At 57.0% G+C, this 20,655-nt stretch overlaps 1 gene segment (V, D, J or C); it reads left to right on the forward strand.

Moving 5' to 3' along the window:
- The first annotated feature begins 2,440 nt into the window (after positions 1-2,440).
- Positions 2,441-11,787, forward strand: LOC112582633. The segment is given in 7 exon segments: positions 2,441-2,484; positions 4,154-4,296; positions 9,643-9,837; positions 9,909-10,199; positions 10,318-10,641; positions 10,729-11,052; positions 11,125-11,787. Coding segments are annotated over 7 exon segments (1,662 nt in total).
- The last annotated feature ends 8,868 nt before the right edge of the window (positions 11,788-20,655 follow it).

The following is a 20,655-nucleotide window of genomic DNA, read 5'->3' on the forward strand; positions in this document are numbered from 1 at the left end:
ATTTTCAAGAGACCTGCAGTAAAGGAAAGGCAAACAGAGCACCTTGTGCTAAAAGGAAATGACACCAACTGAAAACTCAGATCTACAGGATGGAAAGAGGAGCTGCAGAGACAGTAAATATGCAAGTGCAAAAATTATCTTTCTTCTCTTAGTTTCTTGAAAAGATAATTGATTGTTTAAAAATTACCAACAGTATGTTGTGGGGGTTTTAATATGTATGGATGCAATGTACATGATAACAGCACAAAGGTTGAGTTCATAAATGAAACTAAAGGTTTCAGAGTTCTAATGACCTATGTGAGGTAGCAAAATATTTAACCTAAGTTCATCGTGGTGACTTCAGGATGCACATTATAGTCATGAAAACCATAATGCAAAGAGACTCATCTAAAAAGTCGACAGGGGAATTAGAATGGAATGCTAAGAAGTACTTATTAACCCAGAAGAATGTAGGAAAGAAGGAATAAAGCTATAGGGAACACATTTGACAGACAAACTTTAGAGGCATTCCCATAAGATTGGAGATGTGTAGTGGGAAACCCTAATAATGTACTTTCACAGCCTTGAGAAATCCCAGAGAAATAGAATCTGGAAAAACAGCATATATTAAGAAACTGCGTTAATGATTAACTTTCAAACCCCAAGGCCAGACCCAGAAGGGAGTATGACTGGGATCATGAAAAACGGACCTTGGAACACTGGGTCGGCGCCAGGCGTGAACGCTGCCTGTGAACTCGCTGGCTGTTCCCGAGACTAGACCAGAAGAGAACGGCCCAGGGAATAAACAAGGACATCTGGACTACGCCAGTGTTGTCCGGGACGTTTGGCAGTACATGATTAACACCGCATGTGTCTTGAGAAAGATGAGACCTGAGAAAGTCTTGCAGTCTGCAATTAGGAATAAAAGCTGGACTCAGAGTACTCTACATGCCAGTCCAGTAGAGGCTGCAGGTCCCCGACCCATTGCACCAGGTTTCGTGGTCTGTCTTCATCCTCGTCACTCACCCCAGGACCATTAGGGCAACAGAGAGGAAGCAAGTATGCCTGTCCCTTCTGTCATACCATGTTGCGGTGCTTTTCACACATGTGACCTGACTGTTTGTGCACTGTGAAATCAAATCAGAGAGTTACCTTTTTAATAAAGAAAGAATAAAAAGCCTTTATATGGTTTAATAATAAAGGTTTTTAAATAAAAAACCTTTAATAAAAAACCTTTTCTAATAAATAAAAAAGTGAGAAAAATCTATGCATTGTATATAACAAGACTAAATATTTTCATGAAACTTTTGTTTCAGTTACATAAATAAATATACATAATATATGTTATATATAAATAATGTTGGGCTTCTCTGGTGACTCAAACAGTAAAGAAACTGGCTGCAATGCGGGAGACCTTGGTTCAATCCCTGGGTGGGGAAGATCCCCCTGGAGAAGGAAATGGCAACCCACTCCAGTATTATTGCCTGGAGAATTCCATGGACAGAGGAACCTGGCAGGCTACAGCCAACAGGGTTGCAAAGAGTTGGACACAACTGAGCAACTAACATTTTCCCTATTCTTTCATAAATAATGTATGTATATGAACTAAATTATAATGTAAAACAAGGACTGTTTTATAGTTATAATACAGTTATAATACAGTTTTACTGTTATAATGTCAAAACAGTTTGAAAGATGGTCATTTAATAGATTATTGGAGGTCCTAGCCAATGGTATGTGACAAGGAAAAAGAAACAGGGCTGTTACAATTGAAAGGAAAGACGTGAAATAGGTATTATTTGCAGATGATATGATCATTTCCAAGGAAAAGCCAACACAATCAGCAAACTGTTAGAACTAACAAGAAAACCAGCACAATATCTATGCAAGACCAATTTACCAAAAGCAGTCGTGTTCTTCCATGTCAGCAAAAACCTACTAGAAACTGCAATAGAAAGGACAGCACAAGCAACAGCAGTACAAAGAATAACCTGGGAAAGAATGCCCCAGGCCTTTGGAGAAAAAAACAAATTCCATTCAAGGGCATAAAAGAAATCTGAATGGCTGGAGAGATACACTAGTCAAGAAAGGGATGGCTTATTAAAGTATCATTTGTTTCCCAGACTAAGAGATACAGTGTATGCCAAATCAAAATCCCAGCTGCATTGATTGGTTGGTTGGTTGGTTGGTTGGTTGGTTGGTGAGATCCATTTACAGCTTAGACCATTTTGAAAAATAAAGCAAAGAATGAAGGGTTTTGGGGAGACTGTCCCCCTCGGTGTTAACACATACCCCTAACCATCACTGAAAAGGGTGGTCTCACGCACAAATTAGCAGACCCAAGGACTAGGAGAGTGCTCAGAAACAGCCTGGTCGCTCCCAGGAGCTTGGACTACAGTGAGCGGGGAACTGGCAGGCAGCAGGAAAGCTTCTGAGGTGAGCAGGGAAACTGGCTTCTTCCATGGAGAAATTCAACCTGCGTTTCTACTCCACAGCAGTTGCCAGGTGAGTGGGTGGTGGGGGAGCCTGCTGGAATCCAACACTTACATCAGAAAGGCCAACTTTAAAGCTGAAAGAAAGGGACTGGCCGAGGCTGGCAAAGAAGAGCATCTCCCTGGTGCCGTGTGCGTCCTCCCAGAACTCCAGAATGTGACCTTGTCTGGACATGAGGTCCCTGCAAATGTCATTTGCTTAAGGCCCTTGAGATTAGGTCACACTAGATTTCAGAAGCACGTTAAGTCCAATGACTTAAAACAGGAGGAGCTGATACACAGGGCAGATGACCATGTGAAGATGGAGGCAAAGACTGGTCGCCACCAGGCACTGAGAGAGGCAGGAGGGCTGCTCCCCTGGAGCCTTCTGGAGAGTTCAGACTCCCAGAATGTGAGGGTCCATTTCTTTGGTTTTAAGCCACCAACTACGTGGCCTTTGCTATGGCAGGCCCAGGAAGCCCACACAGCAGCTCCGAATGTGCAGGTTGGAGGGTAAATAACCAACGAATCCATCATGTGGAAGTCAAGAATTTCTGTTCAATGAACAGGATTCAATAAGCAGCATTAACAGCCAAGGGGTGAAGCAGGAGAAGCTTATCACAAGCTGAAAACTAGCAAGGGGGAGCTTTGCTGCTGGTCCACCAGTTAAGATTCCAAGCTCCCAATTCAGGGGGCCTGGGTTCGATCCCTGGTCAGAGAACCAGCTTCCACATGCCACAGCTAAAGATCTCGTGTGCCACAACTAAGACCCAGCACAGCCAAATAAACATATATATTGGCTGGGCACCAGGGCCTCTGCTCTGAGTGCCCGCAGCAGGAGAGAATGAACAAAGGGGTGCCAGGGTGGGCCCAGGCAGACAGGCCAAGTCGCAGACCCACTCACACAGTGAGGGCTGTGGGGCCTGACACCACCTGGCTGGATGCTCTGTGGTGGGGCTCTGCCCTCCCTGTGGTTTCTCTGAGAACCCTGGGTCTTTCCAGGGAACTCGGTGTTCTCCCATCACCCTCCCATGCACCATCTGTCCCTGGGCCCATGGGGGGAGGGGTGGCACAGACCAGGACAATCTGTGCTGGGGTCCTCGGGGCCCCAGCCCTGTGCACTGGGTCCACCCCAGGCATCCAGCTGTTGCTCTGGGGTCTTCAGCCCTCCAAGGGGACCAGGCCTGACAAGGCCTCTGGCATGCGGACCTCCAGCCCAGGATGTCCTGGGTCCAGGAGACAGGGTCCTGCAGCCCAGGTCCACAACACAGAGGCAAGGCTGACACTCAGCCATCACTGGCTGAGCCACATTGGTGAGCATCCGTGGGGGACCAGCTGCCCCACAGGTCCAAGGTCATGCTGTCCTCACACCCTAGATGGACAATGGCAGCCCAGGTGGCATGGTCCACCCCAGACTCCAGGGAAGCTCGTGTCCAGCCTTCCCCAGGCCCTCACTAACCTGATGGGATCCTGGCTGCAGGACAGTGATAGGGCAGCAGGCACACAGACAGAGGATGAGCCTGCTGGCGGGCGGGCTGTTGCTCCCCTACCTACATCCAGCTGGACTCACGGCCCCACACACTCAGCCAAGGCCACCCCAGTGGGCCACACCCCAGCCTGCTCCTCCTGCCAGTGTGCCCTCGGGTAGCCCCAGGATCCACCGCAGGCTCTGGGGCCACCAGGCCTTGACCTCCCCCTCGCAGGGTGGCCTCAGGGACAGTGATGGTTGTGCCCGTTGCCCTGTCCCTTCCTGGCCATCACACGACCACCGTGCATGCCAAGGGCTCACCAAGGCAGCTCGTGGCATTGAGGAGAGAGGCCATGACCCAGCAGCAGAGGCTGAGGGGTGAGGCCACAGAGAGGAGCCTGGCCTGGGACCTGCCATCACTCAGTCAACTTCCCAAGAACAGAGAGAGAAGGGAAGTTCCAGGGCTGCTGAGGCCTCCGGGGGTTCCCACCCCATTTTTAGCTGAGAGCAGTGAGGCAGAGCTCCCCCAATCCCCGCCCAGGCCCTACCGTCTGGATGTAAAAATAACAGCAATGGGTATTAACGATTCACCTCACCCGGGAGCCCATCCAGGGATCCTGCAGATGGCCACCACTGGCCAAACGGGCCACATCAGCCATGGACACATGACGGAGGACCCAGCACCTCAGGCGTCCCAGTTCCTGGAGCCACCCAGACCCTGCTGGGAGAAGATACCTGAACTGCCTGCCATGGGAACACAGCCTGCAGGTCACTGCTTGTCTCTCCACTGCCCACTCCCCACATGGGGACATGGGAAAGGGAGAAAATGCTCGAAGCCGACCTGGAGGAGACAAAGGGGTCGAGATTCTCAGACAGGTCAGGGCCAGGGCAGGGACCACACACAGGGCGTGGAAAGTGGGCTGAGCGTGGATCTGCCCACAGCCACCCAGGACAGTGGTGGCCGGCCCAAGGTCAGGGGAGAAAGCTGCAGGGGTCAGTCCACATGCCAGCCAACACAGCAAGAGTGCTGCACCCATATCATCTGGCCTGAGCTGCCCTGACTCAGGTAGGCCAGGCAGGGCTCCTCTGGGCCAAGTGTGGCTTAGTGGACAGAGCTATGAGGAGGGAGACGAACCATCCCAGCCTCAGCTGGGCCTCACTGGCCATATGGGCTGTCCTCAGCCACGTGGGACTGTGCACTGAGCTGAAGTGATCTAGGCTGCTTGGAGTCAAGGTGATTTGGCATTAAACTGGGTGGACTAAGCCAGGTGGCTTGGAGAGATGCCATCCTCAGGGGGCCAGGGTAGCCTGTCTTGGCTGTCCTAGACCAGGCTGGTCCAGCTGAGCAGAGCTCAGGAGTCAACTGTCCTGGGTTGGCTGAACCAGGCTGTGCTAAGCTGAACTAGGTGGACCTGGACTTGACTGGACTCGGCTGGACTGAGGTGGGCTGAGTCAGAAGAAACTGGGCTCAGCTGAGTACAGCCAAACTAGAATGGCTAGGTGGGATAAAATGGGCAACCCAAACCTATCTGGGCTGGATGGGCTGGGCTGGGCTAGAATTTTCTCTAGTGAGCTTGCCTACCCTGGAGGGGTGGGGCTGAGTGGGGATTGGCTGAGTTGAGCTGTATCAAACTGGGTTGAGCTAGGTTGAGCTGCACTGTGCTGGGCTGAACAGGGCTGAACTGGGCTGACCTGGGTTTAGCTGGGCTGAACTGGGCTGAGCTGGGCTGAAAAGGGTTGAGTTGGGCTGAACTAGGCTAAGCTGAGTTGAATAGGGTTGATCTGGGCTTAACTGGGCTGAACTGGGTTGAAGTTGGCTGAATTGGGCTTAACTGGGTTGAGCTTGGTTGAACTGGCTTGAACAGGGCTGAACTAGGCTGAACCAGGCTGACCTGGGCTGAAAGGGTTGAGTTGGGCTGAACAGGGCTGAGCTGGGCTGAACTGGATTGAACTGGCTTGAACAGAGCTGAACTAGGCTGAGCAGGGCTGAAATGGGTTGAGCTGGGCTGAAAGGGTTGAGCTGGGCTGAACAGGGCTGAGCTGGGCTGAACTGGATTGAACTGGCTTGAACAGAGCTGAACTAGGCTGAGCGGGACTGAACCGGGTTTAGCTGGGCTAAAAAGGGTTGAGCTGGGCTGAACTGGGTTGAACTGGCTTGAATAGGGCTGAACCGGGCTGAGCTGGGCTAAAAAGGGTTGAGCTGGGCTGAACTGGGTTGAACTTGCTTGAATAGGGCTGAACTAGGCTGAGCAGGGCTGAACCGGGCTGAGCTGGGCTGAACTGGGCTGGGCTGAGCTGAGCTAAACTGGGCTGAGCTGGGTTGAACTGGGTTGAGCTGAGCTGAATAGAGCTGAGCTGGGATGAATAGGGCTGAATAAGGCTGAGGAAGGATGAACTAGGCTGAGCCAAGCTGAACAGACTGAGCTGGGATGAGCTGGCCTGAGCTGCGCTGGTCTAAACTGACTGAACTGGACTGAACTGTGCTGAGCTGTGCTTGGTTGAGTTGCACTCGGCTTGACTGAGTTGAGCTGGGCTGAACTGAGCTTAGCTGGGTTGAGCTGGGCTGAACTTGGCTAAGCTGGGCTGAGCTGAACTGAACTGGGCTAAGTCGGGCTTATCTGGGCTGAACTGGGCTGAATAGGGCTGAGTTGGGCTGAACTGAGTTGAACTGGGCTTAGCTGGGCTGAACTAGACTGAGTTGGGCTTATCTGAGCTGAACTGAGCTGAACAGGGCTGAACTGGGATGAACAGGGCTGAGCTGGGGTGAACATGGCTGAGCTGGGCTTGGTTGAGTTGAGTTGAGCTGAGCTGAGCTGGGCTGAACTGTGTCGAGCTGGGCTGAAATGGCCTGAACAGGGCTGAACTGGACTGAGTTAAGCTGGGCTGAACTGGGATGAACAGGGTTGAATTGGGCTGAACTGGGCTGAACAGGGCTGAATAGGCTGAGCTGAATGAACTGGGCTGAGCCTGGGGGTGTGCTGCAGAGGGGGCTGAGGAAGGCCTTGAGGGGTCTTAATCCTCTCTCGATGGGGCTGTAGTTGGAATTCCCTGGGGGTCCACAGGCAGAGAACCAGGGGGCCTGGGCTGTTCAGGGGAAGAATGGGGTGGAGGGGCAGCCGTGATGGAACAGCTCAGGGACCTGAAGGGCTAATCCACTGGCTACAGGGAGCAGGGCCCAGAAGGCAGAAGGTGGATCCACCCACAGGATGCCCACAAGGAATGGGGTGATTTCTGGGAAGTGGGGGCTTTTGGATCCCCAGGGGGGTCTGAGTTAGGGTTGGGAGTGGGGAAGCAGCCTGGTAATTCCTGGGGGTCTCTGACCCAGGCCAAGGATATGGGTTGGCAGAGGGGACAGACTCATGGTTGCTGGGGTTCTCAGAGTCCCTGATCTCCAACGGGGGTCTGAGTAGGGACAGAAGAACATCCTGGTATCTCCTGGAGGTCTCTCTGGTCCCCAGGCACTGACAGGGGTCATGGGCTCTGAGCACCCACCTCCAGGACATGGGTTGGCACCTCCATTCAAGTGTCCTGTGTCCAGGCACTCAGGCCAAGGGCAGTGACTGTCACTGCTCACTGGTGGGGTTCCTGGTGGTTCAGGAGGTGGAACACAGCTGCTCGCTGGAAGGGTCCCTGGAGGGGTCAGGAGGTGGAGCACAGCTGCTCACTGGAAGGGTCCCTGGAGGGGTCAGGAGGTGGAGCACAGCTGCTCGATGGAGGGGTCCCTGGAGGGGTCAGGAGGTGGAGAACAGCTGCTCGCTGGAAGGGTCCCTGGAGGGGTCAGGAGGTGGAGCACAGCTGCTCGCTGGAAGGGTCCCTGGAGGGGTCAGGAGGTGGAGCACAGCTGCTCGCTGGAAGGGTCCCTGGAGGGGTCAGGAGGTGGAGAACAGCTGCTAGCTGGAGGGGTCCCTGGAGGGGTCAGGAGGTGGAGCACAGCTGCTCACTGGAGGGGTCCCTGGAGGGGTCAGGAGGTGGAGCACAGCTGCTCGCTGGAAGGGTCCCTGGAGGGGTCATGAGGTGGAGCACAGCTGCTCGATGGAGGGGTCCCTGGAGGGGTCAGGAGGTGGAGCACAGCTGTTTGCTGGAAGGGTCCCTGGAGGGGTCAGGAGGTGGAGCACAGCTGCTCGCTGGAAGGGTCCCTGGAGGGGTCAGGAGGTGGAGCACAGCTGCTCGCTGGAAGGGTCCCTGGAGGGGTCAGGAGGTGGAGCACAGCTGCTCGCTGGAAGGGTCCCTGGAGGGGTCAGGAGGTGGAGAACAGCTGCTAGCTGGAGGGGTCCCTGGAGGGGTCAGGAGGTGGAGCACAGCTGCTCACTGGAGGGGTCCCTGGAGGGGTCAGGAGGTGGAGCACAGCTGCTCGCTGGAAGGGTCCCTGGAGGGGTCATGAGGTGGAGCACAGCTGCTCGATGGAGGGGTCCCTGGAGGGGTCAGGAGGTGGAGCACAGCTGCTCGCTGGAGGGGTCACTGGAGGGGTCAGGAGGTAAAGCACAGCTGTTTGCTGGAGGGGTCCCTTGAGGGATCAGAAGGTGGAGCACAGCTGCTTGCTGGAAGGGTCCCTGGTGGGTTCAGGAGGTGGAGCACAGCTGCTCACTGAAGGGGTCAGGAGGTGGAGCACAGCTGCTTGCTGGAGGGGTCCCTGGAGGGTTCAGGAGGTGGAGCACAGCTGCTCGCTGGAGGGGTCAGGAGGTGGAGCACAGCTACTCGCTGGAGGGGTCCCTGGAGGGGTCAGGAGGTGGAGCACAGCTGCTCGCTGGAAGGGTCCCTGGAGGGGTCAGGAGGTGGAGCACAGCTGCTCGATGGAGGGGTCCCTGGAGGGGTCAGGAGGTGGAGCACAGCTGCTCGCTGGAGGGGTCGCTGGAGGGGTCAGGAGGTAAAGCACAGCTGCTTGCTGGAGGGGTCCCTTGAGGGATCAGAAGGTGGAGCACAGCTGCTTGCTGGAAGGGTCCCTGGTGGGTTCAGGAGGTGGAGCACAGCTGCTCACTGAAGGGGTCAGGAGGTGGAGCACAGCTGCTTGCTGGAGGGGTCCCTGGAGGGTTCAGGAGGTGGAGCACAGCTGCTCGCTGGAGGGGTCAGGAGGTGGAGCACAGCTACTCGCTGGAGGGGTCCGGTGAGGGGTCAGAAGGTGGAGCAGAACTGGTCCCTGGAGGGGTCAGGAGGTGGAGCACAGCTGCTAGCTGGAGGGGTCAGGAGGTGGAGCACAGCTGCTCGCTGGAGGGGTCCCTGGAGGGGTCAGGAGGTGGAGCAGAACTGGTCCCTGGAGGGGTCAGGAGGTGGAGCACAGCTGCTCGCTGGAAGGGTCCCTGGAGGGGTCAGGAGGTGGAGCACAGCTGCTTGCTGGAGGGGTCCGGTGAGGGGTCAGGAGGTGGAGCAGAACTGGTCCCTGGAGGGGTCAGGAGGTGGAGCACAGCTGCTCGCTGGAAGGGTCCCTGGAGGGGTCAGGAGGTGGAGCACAGCTGCTTGCTGGAAGGGTCCCTGGAGAGGTCAGGAGGTGGAGAACAGCTGCTCGCTGGAGGGGTCCGGTGAGGGGTCAGGAGGTGGAGCAGAACTGGTCCCTGGAGGGGTCAGGAGGTGGAGCACAGCTGCTAGCTGGAGAGGTCAGGAGGTGGAGAACAGCTGCTCGCTGGAGGGGTCCCTGGAGGGGTCAGGAGGTGGAGCACAGCTGCTCGCTGGAAGGGTCCCTGGAGGGGTCAGGAGGTGGAGAACAGCTGCTCGCTGGAGGGGTCCGGTGAGGGGTCAGAAGGTGGAGCAGAACTGGTCGCTGGAGAGGTCAGGAGGTGGAGCACAGCTGCTCGCTGGAGGGGTCCCTGGAGGGGTCAGGAGGTGAGAAAAGGACCCAGAAGAAGCCATCTATCCCTCAAGGCTGGAGCAGAGTCCCAGTGTTCCCTGAGCCAGACCACCCCACCTCAGCTCCACAGCCCACCCCAGGTGAGCAGTCAGCCTGGCACATATGGGTGACAGTCCTGAGACCAGCGCTGACCCTGGTCCTGTCCCCACAGCCTCCATCCAGCCTCCATCCATCTACCCCTTGAGGCTCTGTTGCACAGAAGAAGCCCGTGTGAGGCTGGGCTGCCTGGTCAAGGACTACTTCCCAGGGTCAGTGACTGTGACCTGGGACACAGTGCCCCTGGACGGGAGCACCCTGACCTTCCCTAGCATCCAAATGTCGAGCTCCAGTCTCTACACTACCACCAGCCATCTGACCATCTCGGGCGAGCAGTCCAAGCAGTTCACCTGCAGAGTTTTACACGCTGAGACCAACTCCAACTTGAATAAGACCGTCAGCACTGGTGAGCCAGGGCTGGGGTAGCTGGGAGTAGGGGGCGGGCCAGCCAGGCTGGAGGAACAGGGAGGAGAGGCTTGGGGTCTCCAGGAGACCAGCCCCATGCCTGCCACCTCTGCCCCCAGAGTGCACCAAGAACTTCAGTGACCCCTCAGTGAAGCTCTTCTACTCCTCCTGCAACCCCAATGGCGACACCCAAACCACCATCCACCTCCTGTGCCGGATCTCCGGCTACACCCCAGGCAAAATCAAGGTCACCTGGCTGGTGGATGGGGTCAAGTCCGAAGAGCTGCATGCACGATCCGGCCCCGAGATACAGGAGGGCAATCTGACTTCCACCTACAGTGAAGTCAACATCACACAGGGCCAGTGGGTGTCTGAGAAAACCTACACCTGCCAGGTCAACTATTACGGCTTCAACTTCGAAAGCCACGCCCACAGGTGCACAGGTACAGCCCTCACCTACACCAACACTCAGACACCAGGGGCTCAGGGAGGAGGGCGGCCAACCTCACACGGGCCCCTCTCGCACACAGCCGAGTCCGAGCCCCGCGGCGTGAGCGCCTACCTGAGCCCACCCACCCCCCTCGAGCTGTACGTTAACAAGTCACCCAAGATCACCTGCCTGGTTGTGGACCTGGCCAACGAGAAGAACTTGAGCCTGACCTGGTCGAGGGCAAATGGGAAGCCTGTGCACGCAGGCCCCCCTGAGATCAAGCGTCAGTTCAATGGGACGGTCACCGTCACGTCCACCCTGCCGGTGGACGTCACTGACTGGGTAGAAGGCGAGACCTACTACTGCAAAGTGAGCCACAGCGACCTGCCCACGGACATCCAGCGATCCATCTCCAAGGATGTTGGTGAGCGGCAGGCTGAGGGGAGGTAGGCGGGCCTCCTGAGAGAAGCCTGACTAACCACACACCTGTCTGCAGGCAAGCGTCTGGCCCCCAAGGCCTACGTGTTCTTGCCAGACGGAAAGGAGCTGGAGAATGAGGAGGAGCTCACCCTCACCTGCATGATCCAGAAATTCTTCCCCAGGGACATCTTTGTGCGGTGGCTGCATAACAAGGAACTGATGCGGGCAGACCAGCACACCACCACACAACCCCACAGGGCCGACAACAACACCCCAGCCTTCTTCGCCTACAGCCGCCTGGCGGTCCCTAAGGCCAACTGGAAGAGGGGCGATGAGTTCACCTGCCAAGTGATCCACGAGGCACTGCCCAGGACTAGGACCCTGGAGAAATCGGTGTTCATTAACAGCGGTAAATAATGCCCGGCCTCCTGCCCGCCCCTCTCCAGGGGCAGGGGAGGGGCCAGTGGGACCTTCTGTCCACTGTCAATAAACACTCTGGTGCCTGCTCAGAGCCCTGGGCATGCCTGTTCTTGGGGCTCGTGGGCTGTGGGTCAGGGTGGTGGGGGGGATGTCCCGGCACAGAAGAAGGGAAGGCTTGGCAGGTAGACAGGGCTGAGGCAGGGCTCTGTCCAGCATCACTCTCCATGTCGAGGCCCTCCCCCTACCCCGCTATGAATTCTGCCGACTCAGCAAGTTCTAAGAGCCAGAGGGTGGTCTTAGGGGAGGGACCACAGAGACCTCAGCCTTTTCTGGGGGTCTCAGACCCCTGGGTGGGGGCCTCCACCAGAGGCTCCTGCCTCTGGACACAGATAAGCCCCCAAGCTCCCAAGTCCAGCTGCTCACACAGAGGCCCTCCAGATAGAGAAACGGGTCAAGTTAGACCCACATACAGGCGCCAGCATGCGGGTCCCTCCACTGTCACCTCCGAGGCACAAACAGACCAGCTGTGCACGTGGGCTAGTGTGGGGTCTGCTCCTCTGGCCTCCACCGCTGAACTCCCCCTACCCAAGCGGCCCTGCTGGGCCGGGCTCAGTGCCCAGTGCCCCATCTTGCTGCTTAGCCTCACTCCACTCTGAATCGGTCTGGGACACACCCATCACCCTCAAGCACCCTCAGGCCACCATGTCCACTGGTGCCAAGGCTCCACACCCATCCACTGCCAGCCACAAGCAGCATCCCACACACTCACAAGAGGCCCACCCTCTCACCCAGAACACACCCTCACACCCTCTCAGCCAGGCCACACCCTCTCACCCTCTTACCCAGGCTACACCCTCTCAGCCAGGCCACACCCTCTCACCCTCTTACCCAGGCCACACCCTCTCAGCCAGGCCACACCTTCTCACCCTCTTACCCAGGCCACACCCTGACACCCTCTCACCCAGGTCACACCCTGGACCCTGGACCCTCCCTTGCCCCACGTGGTTTCCTGCTGTGGCCCCAGCCTCCCCAGGCCAACCCTTCTCTGTCAGTTGCACCCCACAGATGACCAGTTGGATGCACAGACACATGGGAACACACACGGATACACACACTGACACACATGGACACACAGACATGTGGACAGACACACATGGACACACACCTGAGTGCACACAGACATGGACACAATCACACAGACATGTATGTGGACAGCACACAGGCACCACCACACGCACACAGAAAGCACCACATGCACAACCCACACCCTGAAAGGCGCCCAGAGTGGAGGCTGTGCTGGGAGAGGAGAGGCCCAGCCCCAGGACGGGAGGGGCAGAGGGCTGGGGGCAGCTCTGGATTCCCACAGGTTGGGCAAGGTCCACATGTCTGGGCACAGCCTTCAGGCGCCCCTTGTGATGATCTGTTGACTCCAGGGGCCGTCCGGGTCCAGGCTTCTCCTGAGGGCTCCAGGCAGGGAGGCCCAGCCCCGTGCTTTTCGAGGGGCCCCCAGGCTGACCAGAGTGAAGCTGAGCAGAAATGGGACCCAGGGGGCTGGGCTAGGAGGCCACGGGCTATGCAGTTCATGGAAGAGGGCACTCCCCAGGCCGTGGGACCACCACCTGCCATGGAGCAGGGAGTCAGGGTGGGACAGAGGTGAGGAGCCCACAGAGTTGAGTGCAAGTGACCAGCAGTCCCCAGAAAAGCTGTGCAAAATGGTGGGAGACAAAACACCAACCACCTGGGGGTAGAAGGATGGACGACAGAAGGCAGGGGCCCGGAGTCCCCCACACAGCTGCCTGCCGGCTCAGGGGCCTCCTGTCCCCGTGGCCAGGGCCGGCTGGAGGGCCAGAAGCAGGGGCCACCCAGGACCAGGGCACCAGGCCCAGCTCCCTCCACTCCCTAAGGGTGGCCAGGCCTGTCCTCCCCACCTTGACCCCAGGCCAGGGGGCTGACCACCCAGTGCCCACAGAGCTGGCCCTCGAGGACCTGTGTGCAGAGGAAGCTGAGAGTGAGGAGCTGGAGGAGACCTGGACCAGCCTCCTTGTCTTCATCGTGCTCTTCCTGCTCAGTATGAGCTATGGCGCCGCCGTCAGCCTCTGCAAGGTGGGCACGGACGCCCCACTTCTGGGTGGGGCGCCCTGAGAGGGGGAGCCCCAGCTGGGCTCAGAACCCGCCTCACACGTGCCTTCCCCCAGGTGAAGTGGGTCCTGGCTGCCGTCCTCCAGGGGCAGCCCCAGGGCTCCCAAGACTACACCAACGTCACGCAGCGCCCACTGCTTCCTGGTGTCTGAGCATCCCTGCGGCTGCCAAGCTGCCCTGGGAAGGAGGAAGGAGCAGACAACCACTGAGGGGCTCAACAACCAGCACGCAGGTGTCCAGACAGTCTGGCTCAGCCTCAAGGTCAAAGACAACAAGGAGGCCCACCATTCACAGCCCCACACCCACCCTACTTAGGGAAAAGCCCCAGGAGAGCATCTGTCCCCTCCAGAGACCTGGGCTGGGCGTGGACACTGACCACCCTAGGCTCCTCCCAGGCCCCTGGGGTGGGGGCCATGTCCTGACTAACAGAACCGCCCCCAAAACACAGGGAGGGCCTAGAGCTCACAGCCCACCCCATGCTCAGAGTCCAGAGCCCACCAAGACTCAAGAGCCCCAGTCCAGCCCAACCAGCATCTGAGTCTAGCCCAACCAAGCCAAGAGCTCCCTCCCCAGCCTCCATCCTGCCTCCTTGCCCCAGGTCCAAGAGCCCTGCCCCCCACCTCCTGCCCTGTTCCCATGTCCACCCTCCCTGCTGTCCACCCCCAGACCTTGGGCCTGAAGAATAAGGGGGCAGGGAAGCCCTTCTGGGGAGAGCTGTGAGGGTTTTCAGGGCTGCAGGCAGGGCCTCCAGAGTGGGAGGCAGGTCCCACAGAACAGGGGGATTACCACAGGGCCTGCCCCGCAGCTGGCTCAGCCCAGGCCCACCCCAAACACCCCATTCAGTCCAGCAGCCCATCCCAAACCCCCCCACTGCGGCCTTGTCTGACCTCTCTCTCCACAGGGCCTGTACTGCAACCCACTCAGCCCAGCGGCCCACCCCAACCCCCTCCCCACTCAGCCCAGCGGCCCACCCTAACCTCCTCCCCACTCAGCCCAGCGGCCCACCCAAACCCCCTCCCCACTCAGCCCAGGCCCACCTCAAACGCTCCCCCCACACACACTGTGGCCTTGTCTGACCTCTCTCTCCTAACTTTCCAAGTAAAGTTCATTAAAGTAAAAAATCCCATGACCATACTTTAGGGGAGGTACCTGTGGTCCCATGGAAGTGGGAGGTACCTCCACCCAAGGAAGTGGACAAGGAGCAGAGGGAAGCAGGCAGAAGACAGCTCTGGGTCCTGAGCACCCAATTATCCAGCCAGGCCTGATTCAAGCATCCTTCGATGCCCACAGAGACCCTGTCTCAGCCTCCACCACACCTGCTCCATGGCCTCCAGCCCAGACTCACACACAAAGCGTGTGCCCTTCCCCACACGGAGGTCAAACAACAGCCCCACTCCCAGCAGGCAAACCCTGGGGGGTCAGTCATGGTCAGCGCTGACAGGAGAGACCATTCATGGTGAAGACCCTTCTGAGAGCCACCATCCATGCTAGGAGACCACACCCCATGGATGCCAACATGGACCAAGCAGCCTGCAGGGATCGAGGGTAGACTACCTAGACCACCCAGGTAGATTGAGGGTTGGGCAACTCTGAGGTTGTCCAGAGACACCAAGAGTCTGATCCAAATAGAACATGAGACCAGGAGAGAGCCTCATACAAGGCCACGGCCACAGCCCTGCCATGCTCCACCCTCACAGGTGAACACGACACACTCGCACAGACCTGTACAGTCTCAGGCAACCAGGCCTGAGACCAGACCCCACCGCAGGGTGCTCTCAAGCCGGGGCCAGGCACCCTCCTCCCTGTCCCCTGAGCTGGGGCTCCTGAGGGCACAGTGGGGTGTCTTCTCTCTCTGACTTGCACCCCAGACCATGAGACCCACTGGGGACCCCAGAATGAGGACCACAAGGGCTCAGCCCTGTGAGTTGGGCATCATCACACACAGACCACACACATCTTCCCAGAGTCAGGAGGGAAAGGGCTGAGGTAGGAGAGAGAGGGCCCTGGGCTGAGCAGGTGGAGTTTGCCAAGTGCAATAAGTGATTCCCTGAAACTCCAAGGCAAAACTAGAGACAGGAGCTGAGCTCTGCTCAGGTAGAGACAAGAGGACCCTATCTACCACTCCTCAGGTCAGGGAATCCTCCCCAACTGCACCTGTGAAGGAAGGCTCCTCCGGGGTCACAAAGGGAGGGTGTAACCCATAATAAGTGTGGTCAAACCTCCAGTGAGCCTGTGCTAGAATCTTTCTCAGTAGAAAAATGCATATGCATATGGGGAGGGCCTGAGGACAGGTCAAGTGTGGGAAAAGAGGTGAGGTAATCGGCCAGAGGAGAACAAAACCCAGAAGAACTGCCCCATAGACATGAGTCAACACACACATGAGTCTACACACACATGAGTCTATGTACACATGGGTCAATGTACAGATGAGTCTACGTACACATGAATCAACACACATGAGTCTACATACACATGAGTCAACATACACAGGAGTTAACACACATGAGTCAACACACACATGAGTCTACACACACATGAGTCAACATACACAGGAGTTAACACACACATGAGTCTATGTACACATGGGTCAATGTACAGATGAGTCTATGTACACATGAATCAACACACATGAGTCTACATACACATGAGTCAACATACACAGGAGTTAACACACGAGTCAACACACATATGAGTCTACACACACATGAGTCAACATACACAGGAGTTAACACACATGAGTCAACATACACATGAGTCTACACACACATGAGTCAATGTACACGAGTCTATGTACACAGGAGTCTACGTACACATGAATCTACATACACGAGTCAATATACATGTGAGTCTACATACACATGATCCAACACACATGAGTCAACGTACATGAGTCTACATACACATGAGTCAACATACACATGAGTCAACATACACATGAGTCTATGTACGTGTGAGTCTACATACACAAGTCAGCATACATGTGAGTCTACTTACATGTGAGTCAACATACACGTGAGTCAACACAGACATGAGTCAACATAGACATGGGTTAACACACACATGAGTCAACATACACATGAGTTAGCAACCTCTTCACTGCACTCCTCCCCGTTAGGGAGGATGCCCACACCCTTTCTTTCCAGGCCAGTATCTCTGCCTTGCTCTGTCTTGAATAAATAAACCTCTTCTCTGTGTGCTTTCCACATGTTGTGCTGTGTCTCTAATCATAAACTTCACACCTGTATTTACAGTGTTTGCCTCCTTGAAACATTCGTGTTTTCAAATGAGGCAAGAGCCAGGCGATCCTTCCTTCTAGTCTCCAGCCTCTGGTACTCTAGCAGCTAGGACTCTGGGATTTCATCCAGGCTATGCAGGTCCAATTCCAGGGCAGGGAAATAAGCTCCTGCTTCAGGACCTCTCCCTGCTGTCTCCCTGAGGACAGTGGCAGGCAACCCCTCTAGTGGGGCTGGATGGTGAGTGCTCGGCCAAGAGCAGGGCCACAGAGAAGGACAAGAGGAAGGGTTATGCCAGCCAGCTGGGTTCTGAACCAGTGACCCTGCTGCACTTGCCCTCCCAGCAGCAAGATGCCAGCTTCTCAGGGTCCCCTTTATCCCTCCTCCTCTTCCTTCTCCATTAACCCACCATTGAATGGTGCCCCCCAGAAATTATGTCCACATCTTAAGCCCTGGAACCCATGAGTGTGACCTTATTCAGTCTTTGCAGATACGATTAAAGGATTTTAGAATGAGATTGTCCAGGTGGGCCCTAAATCTAATGACAAGAGTCCTTACAAGGGACAGAGGAGGGGAGGTCAGACTCGGGGTGGGAGGTCATATGAGGACAGAGGCAGAGATCGGGGCGATGCCTGGGATGCCTGGGCAGTCAGAAGCTGGAGGAGGTAGGAAGGCAGGGAAGAGCACGGCCCTGCCCACACCTTGATCTTAGGCATCTGGCTCCAAGTGAAAGTCACTCAGTCGTGTCCGACTCTTTGTGACCCCATGGATTATACAGTCCATGGAATTCTCCAGGCCAGAATACTAGAGTGGGTAACCTTTTCCTTCTCCAGGGGCTCTTCCAAACCCAGGGATCAAGCCCAAGTCTCCCTCTGGCTCTAAAGCATGAGATTGAATTTCTGCTGTTTTGAGCCCTGCAGTGAGATCTTTGGCCTGGCCCCAGGACCCTCACTGCCAGCCAGCAGGCCGTGGCCATGCTGAGGCCCCTCCTGCTTCTGAAGAAGCCCAGGAGGACTCGTCCAGTCCTAGCTCTGTCCTCTCCAGCCTGGACCCACATTGAACAAGTCCCTGACTCCCGAAGGTGCTCAGTGAATCTTACCAACAGTGCCCAGTAGGGCTCAGACCTTTCCCCCAAACTCTGCGGCTCTCAGTCCTATAGACCCCATGTCCATCCATCTCAAATCCAAGCTCTTCTTTCTGCCCAAAGCTCCATGCCCATCTGTGACCTTGGTAGGGTAGTGTTGTCTGTATAGGGGTACAGGATGCTGGATAGGGTGGCCCCCAAAACACCCACCACCTTCCTCTGTTTCCTGCATGCCCGCCAGGCCACATGTGACCACACATCCTGAGTCCCATTCCTCCAGCTCTCTCAGGGACAGCACCAGAGGACATGAGGGACACAGGACCCCCAGAAGGCACAGAGCCCTGGGCACTCGAGGGCAGGCAAGAAGAAGGATTCTCGGAGCCAGCCATCTGCGATGCAGACACCACTGATACAGTGGGCATGGAGTGGACCAAAGGCCAGCCGGCAGCCTGGGAGGAAATGTCCCTTGTGGGTGGCGCTATGGGTGACCCAGTGTTCATGATAGACCCCAGAGGTCCTTAAGCCAAGCCAGGGTGTATGTGCCCACCTGGCATGCCGCCCTGGGCTCCCTTTCCTCCATCCATCTCCTCCCACCCTCCCGGCCCCACCCCTGCCCCAGGGAAAAGCCAGTCTCCCCCTGAGGCCCAACATCTCCACCTGCCAGCCACTCTCCCCACAATAGTATTCTTGCCAGGAGGGGATTTTTGGTCCCTGTATTGCTCCAGAACCTTCTGTGTGTGAAGAAATGAAGGAACAGGGCTTCCCTGGTGGCCCAGTGGTTAAAATTCACCTTGTAATGCAGGGGACACCAGTTCGATCCCTGGTCCAGGAAGATCCCACCTGCCGCAGAGCAACTCAGCCCATAAGCCACAACTACTGGGCTCTAGAGCCCACAGGCTGCGCCTGCTGAGCTCACCCCAGAGCCCACGCTCCACATGAGAGAGGCCGCCGCAGCGAGAGCCTGCACACCGCAGTCAGAGCAGCGCCTGCTGCCTGCAACCAGAGAAAGCCCGCGCATCACAACCGAAGACCCAGCACAGCCAAAAGTAAAAATAAACAAATAAATTTTATATGAACACAGATGCAAACCAAGCCCCTCAGCCCCGTTGTGTGCCCAGGCAGGGGTCACCTCCTGAGGGTCACCAGGGAGGCCAAGCACCTGGGCAGCTGGAAGGGCAGCTGGTGGGAGAATCCTGGTCAGGAAATAGGGCGGAGGCAGCAGGGGCAGGAGATCAGCCACCCCCACCACACAGGACTCCAGACTCCAGACAAGGGTGACCCCCACACCCCATCTCCAGCTCCAGTCGAGGACCCCACCACTCCTGGAAGAAGAGGAAGGGTTGTGGCCAGGCTGGAGAGGCCCCACCCCCACAAGCCACCCTGCACCCTGACGGTCTAGGAGGCCTGCTCGCTGGGGCCACCCTGAAGTGCCTGTGCCTCAGAGCTCCAGCCTCTGCTGACCCGTGCGGCCTCCTCTCCCTCCAGCCTCACTTCTTCTCCACTCTGGGACCATGTCTCCCTCAGTGATCCTAGGCCTCTGACTCTCTGTCTACTGTGGCCCCTGACTCTGGCTACTGTGGCCTCTGCTTCTTCCACTGTGACCTCAGCTTCTTTTCACCTCGGCCCCCAGCACATCCTATGGACAGCCCCCTGGGGCCACGACCCCCCACCCACGGCACCTGCCTCTGCACCCACAAGGTCTCAGGCCAGGGTCAAGTTCCTGGGGGTCCCACAGTCCAGGCCACACACACCTGGCCCCACCACAGCCAGACCACAGACCAGACATGACGTGAAGGCAAGCGGCCGCAACTGGCGGGACAGGAAGTGGGTGAGTGACCCCATCTATGGGGTCACGCAGCCGATCCCAGCCTGCCCCTCACAGCATCAGCCTCACCAACAGCCCAAATGGCCCAGAGCAGGGCAGGGTCAGCTGAGACTACAAAGCCATCAGGAGGGCCTGGACAAGGCCTAGGCCTCCACCCACTCCGGCGCCCCTGGGGCAGGCGAGCAGAGGGACCTGCAGGGCGGGGCCACATGGCCAGAAGGCAAGGGCCACGCCCAGCTACACTGGACCCTTGGGCAGCCACGAGCAGGTGGGTCCCAGAAGCTGTTGAGGGTCGTCTCCTCTGTAGTTGGGCATACTATGGCCTCCTGGGGTGGGAGGACAGAGGCCAGGCTCCAAAAAGAAAGGCAGACTGCCACCCACCAGACACAGAGCAGGATGCTATACACAGCAGGCTGAGCTGAGCTGGGAGCTGAGAGCTGGACTGGCCTGAACTGGGCTGGGCTAGGCGAGCTGAGCTGAACTGGGTAAAGCTGGGCTGAACTGGGCTGGGCTAGGCGAGCTGAGCTCAATTAGGCTAAAATGGACTGAGCTGGGCTGCACTGGGCTGAGCTAGGTGAGCTGAACTGAACTAGGCTGAACTGGGCTGAGCTAGGTGAGCAGAACTGAACTAGGCTGAACTGGGCTGAACTGGGCTGAGTTGGGCTAGCCTGAGATGAACTGGGCTGAGTTGGGTGAGCTGAGCTGAACTGGGCTGAGCTGGGCTCAATTAGGCTAAAATGGACTGAGCTGGGCTGAACTGGGCTGAGCTAAGTGAGCTGAACTGAACTAGGCTGAATTGGGCTGAACTGTGCTGAATTGGGCTAGCCTGGGATGAACTGGGCTGAGTTGGGTGAGCTGGGCTGACCTGGGCTCAATTAGGCTAAAATGGACTGAGTTGGGCTCAAT

Source organism: Bubalus bubalis, chromosome 20, assembly GCF_019923935.1.
Source record: "Bubalus bubalis isolate 160015118507 breed Murrah chromosome 20, NDDB_SH_1, whole genome shotgun sequence".
NCBI lineage: Eukaryota > Metazoa > Chordata > Mammalia > Artiodactyla > Bovidae > Bubalus > Bubalus bubalis.